The sequence below is a fragment of the Phragmites australis genome, chromosome 6 (genome assembly GCF_958298935.1).
Source record: "Phragmites australis chromosome 6, lpPhrAust1.1, whole genome shotgun sequence".
In the NCBI taxonomy this organism is placed as follows: Eukaryota; Viridiplantae; Streptophyta; class Magnoliopsida; order Poales; family Poaceae; genus Phragmites; species Phragmites australis.
In genome coordinates this window covers 15,273,085-15,286,666 of record NC_084926.1, presented here as the reverse complement: position 1 = coordinate 15,286,666, position 13,582 = coordinate 15,273,085, and the positions used below count along the sequence as shown (strand labels likewise).

At 41.2% G+C, this 13,582-nt stretch overlaps 1 protein-coding gene across 12 annotated transcripts; it reads left to right on the top strand.

Moving 5' to 3' along the window:
• The first annotated feature begins 5,947 nt into the window (after positions 1–5,947).
• On the top strand, positions 5,948–13,147 carry LOC133921875 (tyrosine--tRNA ligase 1, cytoplasmic-like). Of its 12 annotated transcripts, none has more exons than XM_062366945.1 (13): positions 5,948–6,235; positions 6,325–6,522; positions 6,896–6,991; positions 7,073–7,232; positions 7,486–7,766; positions 7,884–7,980; positions 9,197–9,302; positions 9,425–9,507; positions 10,462–10,607; positions 10,866–10,971; positions 12,239–12,298; positions 12,901–12,965; positions 13,001–13,147. In XM_062366945.1, exons 3-12 carry the CDS (start codon positions 6,954–6,956, stop codon positions 12,925–12,927), a joined length of 1,104 nt encoding a protein of 367 aa, XP_062222929.1. In that variant the 5' UTR covers positions 5,948–6,235; positions 6,325–6,522; positions 6,896–6,953; the 3' UTR covers positions 12,928–12,965; positions 13,001–13,147. The 12 variants fall into 12 exon arrangements, 11 of the variants coding, with proteins under 11 accessions (XP_062222929.1, XP_062222927.1, XP_062222924.1 ...); XM_062366943.1 differs by having other exon boundaries at positions 12,883–12,965; XM_062366940.1 differs by having other exon boundaries at positions 6,934–6,991; positions 12,883–13,147.
• The last annotated feature ends 435 nt before the right edge of the window (positions 13,148–13,582 follow it).

Below are 13,582 nucleotides of genomic sequence, written 5' to 3'. Positions count from 1 at the left end.
AGCACCAGCAGCAGCGAGCTCGGAGGTGAGGCTTTTGATCTTGCGGAAGTAGTCGGCGGCAGAGAGATCTCTCTTTTTGGTGGTGGCGAGATTGATCCTGATCTGGACCGAACGAGCCCGTGTAGCAGAGGAGAACATGCGTTGGAGCTTGTCCCATGCCTCCTTGGAGGTCGTAGCAGAGACCACATCTTGGAGGATATCTTCAGTCAAGGAGGAGAGGAGGCCACTAAGGACCTGTTGATCTTGATCATACCACCAGTCGTATACCGGATTGGGCACGAGCTCGGCGCCTGCATCAGTCAACGATGCGACTTGTTTTGGCGGCGCGGTCGTGGATTCATCTATGAAGCCCATAAGCTTCGCACTCCGTAGGTACGGGAGGAGCTGGGCGCGCCAAAGAAGATAGTTGGTTTTGGAGAGGCGAATGGTGACGGCATGGTGCAGGGGAATTGGTGCAAACGTTGTAGATGAGGAGGAGCTGGATATGGCGGCGGCGGTGGTGGAGGAGGAGGAAGAAGATGAGGTAGACGACATCTTCAGAAAAAGTTTTGTGGCTCTGTTACCATGTAAATGTGATTGGCGCAGGATGGCCACAATGGGCCGTGATCTTTGATATATATATATATAGGAGCATACAATGGGATGTTTACAACCGTGGAGTGCACGTAAGTCAGGAGGCGCAGGTCCAAGAATAGAGATATACTTCTATGTTTAACAGAGGCATCCCCGGACAAATTATTACAAAGTAAACTGCGATTGGCCTGCATAACAAGTGGAGGCCTCCCCCGACAGATTATTACAAAGTAAACTGCGATGGTGCGTATTTACCAGAGATTAAAAAGGGAGGTTGGGGATTTGTGATAAGAGACTGGGAGGGCCAGTTTATTGCTGTAGGCGCGGGCCAAATAAACTTCCTGTTAGATGCCCATCAAGCGGAAATAATAGCTTGCAAGAAAGGATTGGAACATGCAGATCAGTGCGGCATGGAGCGGGTCGTGCTGGAGACCGATGCGTCGAATGTGGCCAATGCTCTTAAGCTCAACGGTTTACTTTTGGGATCAAAATCCTGTCGTGAAGGGATTTTCGTTCCTTTCAGCGTTCTAACGGTTTTCCTTCACGGTTCCTGTCACGAAGGGATTCTCAATGTCATTTCCTTCATGACGGGATTCTCTCTCCTTTTCTTTCATGATTCTCCTTGAAGGAAACTGTTGGACATGAGAGAAAATAAAGAGAATGAGGACAGGGAAGGGAATCAGGAAAGGAACAAAATGAAGAGAATATGGTTGGAGATGATCCTAGAACCCTTATTTTAACAGATCGGTACTAGGTTCCACGGTTGCGTGCTGTAGGCGATGGCGCCAACCACTTGCAGGCGACGACCCAACTGCTTGTAGCAGCGCAGTACAACTACGTGCGAGCGGTGGCCCGGCCGCTTGCTGGTGGCAACAGTATAGCCACGTGCGAGCATCAATTATATACAAATTGTGATCTAGCAAACAGATTAATTCCATAAAACGATCTATTTGTTCGGGATACATATGCTGCGAGGATTGATGCCGGTAGAACGCGTGGTGAAGGATGGATTCAATGTAGAGTAGTTCAATCGCAGGCAGATTCGTTCCTCTAGCTTCCGACTGAGCTTCGTGCTGATAACGCATTGAGGAATCTCTGTTACCGGGTGTAGTCTAAAGATTTCACGATAAATAATCGCACAAAAGAGACACAATATAGGGGAAAAGATTTTTTTTTATTTCATCTATGTATTACAATGAGGACGTCATCATTTGTAATAGAATCCATCTTAAAAAATTAAAAATATTCTGATAAACTAAAACTCTACTAATTCTGTTAGTGAAACACCAATTTTTTTTTTTAACAAAAACTACCCGAGTGACCTGCAGATAAAGATGTCAAAATGGGCCGTGCCTACTGGGCTGGCCCGAAGCACTACACTGTAGGCATGGCCCAGGCACGGCCCGGCCTGAGCCGAGATGGGCTGGGCCGGCACGGCACGAGGCCACGGGCCGTGCCTGGGCCCAGCGCGCGGCAAGGCGGGTCAGCATGGCATGGCCCAGCCGAGTCGGGTCGGCATGGGCACGGCCCGGCACGGCACGGCACGGCTCGGGCACGAGGCGGCCCAGGAGGCACGGCCCGGGCACGAGCGGCCCAGCACGACACGGCCGGCCCATCACGGCATGGCCGAGCCGGCACAGCACGGCACGGCCCAGTGCGCGGGGCACGGCTCGGCCGGCACGTGGGGGCACAACGGGCCGGCGGGGGCACATGGGGGCACGCGGGTTAACGGGTTAAACGGCCCGTTTAACCCGTTAACCCGATTTTTTGAATTTTATAGCCGTTTTGTGACCATTTGAGCTCCAAAAAATTCAAAAAAAATTGCAAAAATCACCATTTTCACCTATAAATAGAGGAGCACCCTGCCCTTCCATTCCACACCAGCAACACCATTTGCTCTCTTGTTTCCTCCTCTCATTCTTATCTCAAAGTTCCTGAGAATTAGCGATAATTTTGCAAAATTAGTTTGAATTGTTGCAAAAAAATCCGAGCAATTCCAAAACCGTCATCATGCTAACTTGCTGTCTTGAAGTTGAAGAAATCTTGGTGATTTTTTTGCATCGTTGTTGAGTCTTATTTTATTATTAGTTTTATTACTTGATTATTTCTAACTCTGAATATTTGCAATTTTTGTAGTGTCATTTGACATTGATCATGGATGCCGGTGATCATGATATATCCATAGATCATGATTTTTTTCTCCAAGGACTCACAGGGGACTACGACCCCTTTGATACCAGTGCTGCAGGTGATGATGGACCCGACGGTGAACCTCTGGTTGGTTCACATCCAAGTGATGCAGCAGCAGTTCCATCGTCAAGCTCTACAAGTGCGCACACATTAGCAAGCACCGGATCTAAAAGATCAAGAGCCGGTACTTCCGAAGTTTGGCAAGACTTTGAAAGGTTTTACAAAGAGGAAGATGGGGTAAGTGTCAGGTATGCTAGGTGTTATATTTGCAAACATGAATTATTTACAAAGCCCTCGGGTGGAACGGGGCACTTGAAGAGGCACGCCACAAGTTGCAAGCGAAAGAGTAGAGCAGCCATGAAGCAGACGGTGTTGCAGTACAACCCCGACGGCTCTGTTCGTCATTGGGAGTACGACTTTGCCAATGCTCGAAAAGAGCTATGTCGCTTCATTGCAAGAGCGGATCTACCACTCAATATCAGTGAGTCTACTGCATTTGAAGATAACATTAAGCAAACTCATAATCCTAGGTTCACGTATGTTTCTAGACAGACAACTAGTAGGGATACGGTAAAATACTACAATGCGTGTTGTAACAAGCTTAAAGAAATGCTGCAAACATGTACATTTTCAGTTGCTTTGACCTCGAACATATGGACATGTAGGGCTAGAGAGGATTATCTTAGTGTAGTTGCTCATTTTGTTAATAATGATTGGGAATTAGAAAAGAGAATAATAGGTTTTCGTTTGATTGACAACGCACATATCGGTGAAAATATTGCTGAAAAAATATCTCAAGTAGTTGCAGACTTTGGTCTCACGAATAAAATATTTTCTATCACTTTAGATAATGCCGGTGCAAATTCTAGAGCAATGGATATTCTTACTCCGTTGTTTAGTACCTATGCTGAATCTTTCTTGTTACATCAACGTTGTGCTTGTCATATTATCAATCTTATAGTAAAATCCGGTTTGAAGAGGTTGTCGCAATACTTAGACGATTTTCGTATTGCAATATCTTTTGTGAACTCCTCTAACCAACGAATTGTAGCATATAAACAGTATTGTGTTGCAATGGGTGTGCGTTACTCTGGACATGCCAGTGAGATGGAACTCTACTTTCTTGATGCTTAAAAATATTATACCATATAAGAGCATATTTGGTGTGTTTATTCATACACATTACCATTAGCATGGGGTCAAACTTTACTCACGGAAGCGCATTGGTATGTTGCTGAAAGGATACTGGAGTTTCTTGAATTTTTTTATGTTTCAACTGTGAGTTTATCAGGAGTTTATTATCTAACATCTTGTTTAGTAGTGCATAATATTATTGAAATTGCTACTCATTTAAACAACTATGAAAATGACAATCTTCTAAGAGATTGTGTAGTTCCTATAAAATCTAAATTCTTAAAGTATTAGAAAGAAATTCCTTTGTTGTATATCTTTGCCTTTATTTTAGATCATAGAGCTAAAATTGCAGCTTTCTGCAGAGTTCTCGTAATTCTAGGTGATGCTCTTGGCCACGATTATTCTAATTATTATACTAATGTTCATTCTAAGTTATTCGAAGTTTATAGTAAATATGAAACAAAGTATGGTGGAGTTCGCCTGCAACGACCTTCACTAACACCCACAACAAGTAAGAAGACGACAACGTGGGGGAAAATATTTGGTGCAGGTTCTTCATCAAGAAGTTCAGACTCTTTGTCACGATCGTCTACGAGCACCGAAATTCCAACATCCGGAGGGGAGCTAACTACCTTCATCGACAGTGATGTTATCAGCCATGAACAAGAAAACTTCAACATACGGCAATGGTGGCATGAGCACAAGACAAATTATCCAGTGCTTTTACTGTTAACGCGAGATTTGTTAACGGTTCCTATATCTACAGTTTCTTCTGAGGCTGCCTTCAGTTTTACTGGAAGGATAATCGAAGAGAGAAGAACAAATCTGTCAAGTGAGATGGTTGAAATACTCACCATAGTAAAGGATTAGGAACAAGCTGAAGCACGAATGCAACACACTGCAGAAAACACTGAGCTTGAAGAATCATTCCAAAATTTGTATCTAGATGCTGATGAAAACGTGTAATTTCAAATTTTCTGAGCTAGGTTGTACTCTTTTTTCCTTTGCTAGAAAGGTTTTTAACGAGGCAACATATCAATAAAGCTCATTTTTAGAATTAATCATGTGCCCCTATTATTTCTAAGTTTTTTTTATTTTATTCATGTTTTTTGTTTATTTTTTTAAAATAACCCCCACGGCCCCACCCCACCCACCTCTCCTCTCATCTTGACCTATAAATACAATCTCAAACTCCATGTGTTCTCATCGGCCACCCATCTCTCTTTTTCTAGTTGCTAGCCAAGTAGCCAGTAGCCACTTCATATCAAGAAACCAATTCCATATTTCAATTGATGGTTCAAGACGCCGAGAACTCGCGTGTATGGTCATGGGTGTGGCAACATTTTGAAAAGGTCTTTAGAGAAATTAACGGGGAATAGGTAATATTTGCTAAGTGTAATATATGCAGCAAAGAATTAGGTGTCAGATCTCCAAATGGAACGAGACACTTGAGGAAGCATATTAAATATTACAAACAAAATTCTGGGGTTTCTAATGAAACCATGTAATTTTCGAAGCATAATCATAGGTTGTACTTTTTTTCCCTTCTAGTAGAAAGGTTTTTAACGAGGCAACCAATCAATAAAGCTCTTATGTATTTATTTTCTATACTTTTATTGTTTTTTTGATTTTTTAGCTATTATTTTTGATTTTTTTTTTCTATTTTCATAGTGCTAACGGGCCGAGTGTGCCTCCACCATACCGGCCGGGCCCGTCGTGCCTTCCTGTGCCGACCTGGCCCGTCGTGCCTCCACCGTGCCGATCGGGTCTGTCGTGCCAAACAGGCCCAATCGGCCCATCGTGCCGACTAGGCCCGTCGTGCCGAACAGGCTTGTCGTGCTGAACGGGTCCGTCGTGCCGGCCGAACCCATCGTGCCGACCGTGCCGTGGGCCGACCTGGCACGACACGATGACAGCTGAACTGTGCCGTAAGCCGCTGACTTGACACGTGAGCCGACACGATACGACCCGTTACAGTAAACGAGCCAATCAGCCGAGCTAAGTCATACCGGGCCGACTCAATTATCTCGTTTGGTCATCTTTACCTGCAGACATCCCATATTGCACTATTCCTCAAAACCGCTTTCTCTCTCTCCCCTCTCCCACCCGCCGGCGACCCGGCTCTTCCGAGTTTACTGCAACTCTGTCCCACCGGATCTGAACGAGACGCTGCAATTCCTGTGACCACCACGACGCTGCCGCCAGACTCCACAACGCGCTGAGGAGGAGGTAGGCTCCGGTCCCCATCGCCGCCGCCGGTATGGCTTTAGGGGATTATTCCGATGTTTATGCTCGTAAAAGGGGCGATCCATCCGGCCATGAACTGAGTTCTTTGTTGGTGGGTAATCCTAGCCTATTTCATCTTGTTTTGAGAGTTCGGCAGTTCGCAGTGTTTTCAATCAAATTCACTCTTTTTCTCGTGTGTAGGATTTGTATGACTCTGGGAGAGTGTTATTGCCTTCGGAGGAGGGTTATTGCCGTCCGAGTCCGTCTCGATCCCAGAAATTGAGTGCCTTTTCCCCGAAAAAAACATTATTTAAGGGGATTTCCCTGCTCCCGTGGTTCAAGCTTGGTTCGACTTTACACCACGCGAAGACGACCGCCTAGTCGCTCTTCATCCAGCAAGTAAGTAGATTCATCACAATTTGTCTATGGAGGGATCGGTGTTGGTGTTTGTCCTCTTTTCCCCGGAATAAACGAATAAAGGAATCGTTTTTTCCCTCCGTTCCCTGGTCAGAACGGATAAAAGAATCGTTTTTTGCCCTGAGCATATGAAGCTGATATCTGAGACGCGCCCCTAAATGTATTTCTTAGTACTTAAATGCAATGCCAGACTGTTTTTATTTCAAGTTATACTGTTATGTTCCCAGGTGCTTACCTTTATCATGTAACAGTCTTATATCTTAGCCTGCTTCAACTATTTTGTAAATTGTAGCCTTGTTTTGTCGTGTGGTTATGTTCAATTTGCAAGCTTAGTTCTGATTTCGCTACCAACCAGCTCACAGGCTGCTTGTATGTTTGAACTGCACTGCGCAGAACAATAAAAAAATTCAATCATGGATAATTCATCTGCTTCTCCCATGGACATTTACAGGTAACCATATACCTGTTTCAATGCCTTAATGTTGTTCCACGAGTTAGTGCAACTTTATGTGAATTTTATATTTCTTCTTAGGGAGACCATGGGGATGAGTTTGGTTGATAGGTTTACAGTCCTGACAAGCATTGGGGATGAATGCATCCAGGAGGATGAGCTTTGGTTCCTTCTGAAGAGGAAGGCCACCCCTGTTTGTTATGTTTGGTTTGAGCCATCTACCCCGATGAACATAACTGAGGTGTAGCAAAATCATTGTTGTAGCGTTCTCTATTTTTGTTATTGAAGTTGCAGTTTTTGAAAAGGAAAATTGTGGCTAGTTGGTATAGTTAATTCATGTAGGAGACAGATGTTAATTATTGACTATCTGATAATGCATCTTCGATTTGTGCATTATTAAGGCCATTAGTTTGCTGCTGTTTCAGAGTAAACTGTCCAGTTTATTCCAGCCTTGTAGTACAATATCGGCTTCCTCATCTCTTGTCATCTTGCAGGGAATCTTGAAGGCAATCTATGTCAATAAAATGGTCAAAGCTGGTTTCACAGTTAAAGTTATGATAGCAGATTTATTTGCCCTAATCTATAAGTATGGATACAATCTTGATCAAGTACGGACCGTTGGTTCCTACAATATTGAGATGTGGAAAGCAGCTGGCATGGACCTTGAGAGAGTGGAGCTTGTGTGGTTTTCAGATGAACTGAATCATCATCCAGCTAATTACTGGCCACTTGCATTCGATGTCTCCAGGAAAAGCACTGTGGATCAAATTGCAAGGTATCTTCTTGTTTATGATCTTCTGAATTTGCGAAGCCTTTGGACTTAAACATTGAGTTTTAGATCATTTCTCATTCTTATAACAAACAAATCAGTTCATTCTTGTTTTCTGAGCAGGTGTTGTAGTATTATGGAATCATTTCTACCAGATTTATTGCCTGGCGCCGAGTTACTTTACCCTTGCTTACAGATTGCTGCCATATTAAGTCAGAAGGTTGGTTTTTTGGCTATATAGTCATGATATGATGATACATAAAGAATAATTACCTTTAATTTTAGCCAATTACACATAGCTCTTTCAACGAAAGATGCTTTTGTTGTGTTTTCAAGAGTGTAAATGTATCCTTTATAAAAATACACCAAAGTTTGATAAATCAGTAGATTTGGAGGAAATCAAATGCTCCATCATAACTGAAGAAAATGACAATATGCCATTTTTTTATGTAGTGCATGGTACTTTATTGTGTGTTATGTGAAGAGGAGGCTCTGTGAGCAGAAAAATGTATGCACACGTAACATTGAGTAGCCTTCATATGTTTCTCTGTTAATTCTGTGTCTATTTTAGCAGTAGAGATGTTAAAGGTAGATCATTATGCTTGTCCCAGGTTTGGGAACTGGAACCAGCCATAAAACCAAACTAGTGGCTGTTCCGGTTCTCTGTTGGGTTTTCAGTCAGTTCATGTGCGGTAAAAACTGATGAGTTTGGTTACTATCATTTAGGACCTAAATCAGCACTCTGAGCCCCCCCCCCCCCCAACCCCCAACAAGAACAACAATGACAACAACAAAAAAGAAAGAAATGAAAAAGAAGGATGTTACCCACTTGATTGACTGCAACACAGTCAAAACAACCAGTTTTTAGACCCGGTGCTTTTAAGTGAACACAACAGAAATACCTTCCTCTGGGGAACCATGGATGGTTTTTTACATAGGTAAAATCTTGGAAAAGAAATGTTCCTTCCGTTCTTAAAGGAACCAGAATACGTTGTTGCTAGGAAACGATGCAGGTAGGAAGTTTCCCTGGTAGGCTCAACGTATTACAACATATTCGCTATTAGTCAGTTTTTTATACGAGTCATCCCTTCTGTATCATTGGCAATAACTATCATGGAACTATAGGACAACAATATTTCTCTCTCGAGTAATAGCCTTCTAGTTCTAGTTTAGACCACACATGTTATTTTAAACTAGAATAAATTTTGTGCTGATTTGCAGAACTTATTTCGTGATTGCTATAATCTTACAGAGGAATTATTTCTAATGAACAAAAATGTCTGTTTCACCTGATACAAATAATTTGTTTTATGAGAAGTCTTTGCAGGTGGAATTATTTCTGTATCTTGCAGAACATGTTTGTTTTATGAACAAAAATGTATATATTCTTGACCCTGCATTGAAAGATTCATAACCTTTTCTTTTTATCTTTGCAGGCAGACATGTGGCTCTTCAGTACTGATCAGCGAGATGCTAGCATGATAGCTAGAAGCTACGCTGAGAACATAAAAGGGCAGAATAAACCAATTATTCTTTTGCACAGTATCTTGATACAGACCTTTTTGTTTTCAACATTTTTAAATATTTATTCCAGTTTGCTTATGATGTGTGCACCACATTCCATGTCAAAGATATGCACAATATATCCTTAACTTGAAGTACAGACATGCTCCCTAGTTTACTAGAAAAACCTGAGCTTCAGCGAAGGGGAGATCCAGCACGCACTGTATTTATGGAAGATGGTGCGGTATGTAGTGTGCTCATCCCACAATGGCAGATAGTTGGCCATTCATTCTCTGGCAATATTTATGTATCGGGTCTACCTTTTGCATTGCAAAGCTAAATCTGCTGGAACTGTTCTGTGCCATAGTTTTGGAGGGTACAAACACTCTTTTGTTCCTTGCAACTTGCTGATTATTATCAGCTACAGTGTAATCATGCACTAAACTTGTCTATCTCTGACACAAAAAATAGAAGAATTTGGATGCTTCCTAAGGCTGTCCAAGTTATGTTATAAGCCATATAGTTTGCAGCCTAACTGAAGGGAGCAATAAAGTATTGGAGATGAAATATATCTGTTAAAATAATTACACAGCTGTAAAGAGGTGCTAACATTGGATTTTCATCTATACACTAACCCGGGCGTGTAGTTAAATTTTTAGCATTTCTGTAGTTGTGATTTTCATCTAATCACTGTAGTTGTGACTTCATTACGTGAGTTTTTTTGGATGTGCATGGAGTAGTTAAATTTTTAGCATTTCTGTTTGAATGCGCCTTTTTGGTTCACTTGTCAATCCATGTTGCCATAAAACTATAGGATGTGCCAAATGATAATATTGAAAACCATATTTCTTATTTCGGTGCTTTAAAATAATTTGAAATTGTAATGGATATCATTAATATTGTAAGAATTGACCAGAGATTTATTAGCTTTAACCGTTAATGGTGTTTAATGGTATGACATTTCTTAGGGTGGGGAACAACTTTGAGTTTCAGACATTTGATCTCCCATTTGGATGGCTATCCTTCTGATCTGCCAAACTCATGCTTTTACAGTACATATTTTCAGTCTAACCTTACATACAGATGTTGAATGTTCTACATTCTATACTGGACAATCAAATTTATAGTTTTAAGGGAAATATTTAGTTCTTCTGTTTGTTTAATTAATGAGGTCGTCTATAATATTTTTTTATTGCAGGATATTTTAAGTTTTAAAATGGAGAAAGCTTTCTGCCCTCCGAAACTAGCATTAGGCAACCCATGTTTGGAGTATATCAAATATGTAATCTTCCCTTTGTTTGGAAAGTTTGAGGTGGTTCAAGAGGAAATGGACGGTGGTACCAAGTAAATCTCTTTCACTCATCCAGGATCTACCAAAAGTCGCTTTTCTGTTTCCTGCATAAGGTTAATTATGTGATTCACCAGTAGAAAGTACAAAGTTATATGACCCAGCCTACGCCACGACAATCTGCATTCAATAGCCAGCCTGCACAACTCTATTAACTTCATAACTAATGTTATAATGATCTTTTGTGCCAACACTGTGCTGTAAATCTAGTGATGTAATGAATGTTATATTCCATTGCTTGATTCTTTTTACAGGACATTTTCAAGTATGGAAGAGCTCGTTGTTGACTATGAAAGTGGTGTGGTTGATTCTGCTAATGTTAAGCTAGCCTTTGAAAAGTCATTAAACAAGATATTACAGGTAACTATTCCTTAAGAGTCAGTGTCCAATTTCTCTTTTTGATGTAAAAAAGTTGCGTTGTGAGTCCCACATGTCAATGTGATAACCAGTGGAAAGTTCCAAATTTGATTTTAACCAAACAAAGTTACACATTGAACAATCAGGTGACATGCTGCTTGTGTTTTGGTTTCATTCAGGCATTCGATGTATGCTCTCAAGATATTTAAAAGCTACCTTTGTTTATGTTGAAAAAGGTGACTCAAATCCTATTCTAAATAGGACCCGGGAGACGTGTAATATTAGGATTCCATTCCTACGAGGATGAGAACCCCTATCCTGGTAGTAGGGCTCCTACTTGCATTGGAGGAACTTTAGAGAGGCCTATATAAGAACAAGGGTGTGAGGCCATTGGAACCAACAAGCCAACACAAGTCAAAGTTCATCCAAGAGCAATTAAGAGCATTTGAGAGGATTAAGAGGCTAGATAATTCTTTAGCACTAGATCCTTATATAAGACAAAAATCCAAAGGGTCCTAAAAGGTTCGGTTGGGTTGTGAGAGAGTGGCAATCCCTTGTACTCTCTCGAGATTGTGCTTAAAGAATTTCCGGCCAGCTTTGCCAAATCTTTTCATCTTGTTGTGGTTGCTTCATTGCTTTTTATTGGGTTTCTTCTAGGAGATTCATTTATGACGCTTCTTGATACTGTGCATGCTCATGTTGTATCCCACAATATCATATCCGGATCCCTATAGCACTTTTAATAAAGCTATTCTTGGTAGATTTTTGGAATAGCAACTTATATTCTCTAGAGGCCCTGGGCCAGTATATATACACATATACATGTGACTATATGCAAAGAACCCCTTATAGTCTAGGGATATTATACATAGCAATATATATCTAACAGCTTCATCGGTAAATATAACATATAATGGGTTCACATAGTACTTTGATATGTTTATTGGGAAAGTGCATGTCATTTTGATTTCCTGGGAGTAAATGTGCAAACATTGTAGATCTAGACAACTTAGGAGCAGGATATTTGTATAGCCCAAATGTCCACTTACCAACAATAATGATGTGTAATCACATATTTTTCTTTACAGTTACAATGTTTTTTAGGACAAAGATAATATGAAAATTCAAATCTTTCAAAAGTGAAAAAACTAAATGGGTGTTACATTCTTGCTAAATTTAAAATCATTTCGTTTTTGTTATCTCTATTTGAGCTTACTCAAATGATATTCTGCTGTGATAATTTGTGCTAACCATTGTCCCTTGTTTGAAGCCTGTCCATGACTACTTCTGGGACAACAAGGGAGCCATGGCTCTATTTTGCTCTCTCAAGGTATATTTTGTTTCCTAAGCTTCACTCGACAATCATGTACATTTGTGTTAGACTATTAGTAGAACACCAGGAGCGAAGTATATCTTGTTGAGAACTGGCTGGTGATTAGTCGAGTTGGAACTATCGACATGAACAAGCAATTTTGATGGTAAAAAATAGTTGTATTTGTAACACCATGCTGTGTTGACTACTTGGCATTCACTATGTAAGGCTGATGCCACCATTAGTCCCTTAAGCCAGAATTGTCTTGCTGTGTGACGCTATATTTGTATATAACTAGGTTTAGTAAGTCCTCTGATTTGTTCCCCTGCTATCCTTTGGACTTAGGTTGTATTTGGAAAATGATGGGCAGTAAAGCCACCTCTAGTTATAAGACCAACCCTGGTTGCTTGCGATATTGAAATGACGGGCACACAGAGTCATATGGTACAGGAATGGTCCATCCGACTAGCTAAAGTAATCCCGTTGAGTCTTATGGTCAAGTTTTGTGGTACTTACCTCCGGGGTTGAGCTGGGTAGGGGTTGTGCTTTTGTTGAGTTAGATCCATATCTGTATGTTCTATATTCCTAAATCTGTTGTGCAGCCCTTTCTTTTGTTTCAGGAATACCAGCGGGCCAGACGAGAATGAAGAGAACCATGCCTGGACAGATCCAAGACAAATCTGGATCGTTTCTTTCTATTGTTGTTGTATCTTCCACAGAGTGTTTAATTTGCACTATATTTGAACCGTTGCACCACAGTTGACCTCAACAAAAAGTGACCAACGTTGTGTGGCAGTGACTATTTATCTGTTGCATAATTTTCTTTTCCCCAAAAATCAGCCACTTTTCAATGGCATAGATTCCTTTAGTGTTTGTGCCCCATTAATCTTATCTGGCACCAAAGCTTTCTTGGCAGTCATTGAACCTCGGCAACTCAAGCCGCTACCCTGGCTGTTGTCACCGTCTCTGGCAGTGGCAGCTCACCGCCGCCCTCCTCCACCTCCTGCCATTGAGACTGCACTAATTTCCGCCTTCCTTGCCTTACGGTAGTCAGATTCACCCTCTCTGCTGCATTCTGCTGCTACTTATGTTGTGTTATACAATCAGATCAGATGGATATTGTTGATCTTATATCTTATTTTATATTTTTTTTAGTCGGATCAGACACAGATAATGTTGAACAGTGTCGGATACGGATATTGGTTCTTCTGTATTTGCTTTGAATCCCTTCAGGCAGTCAAATTGATAGAAATTTTTTACTTCATTTGTATCCCTACAAATCACATTAAATAAAATAGGGGT

Excerpts from the sequence above, each read along its gene's own strand:
- LOC133921875 (XM_062366940.1), top strand. The coding sequence starts at position 6,954 with ATGGATAATTCATCTGCTTCTCCCATGGACATTTACAG. Across the intron at positions 7,233-7,485 it reads CCCCGATGAACATAACTGAG|GGAATCTTGAAGGCAATCTA; the intron begins GTGTAGCAAAAT and ends GTCATCTTGCAG. Across the intron at positions 12,299-12,882 it reads CTCTATTTTGCTCTCTCAAG|CCCTTTCTTTTGTTTCAGGA; the intron begins GTATATTTTGTT and ends TCTGTTGTGCAG.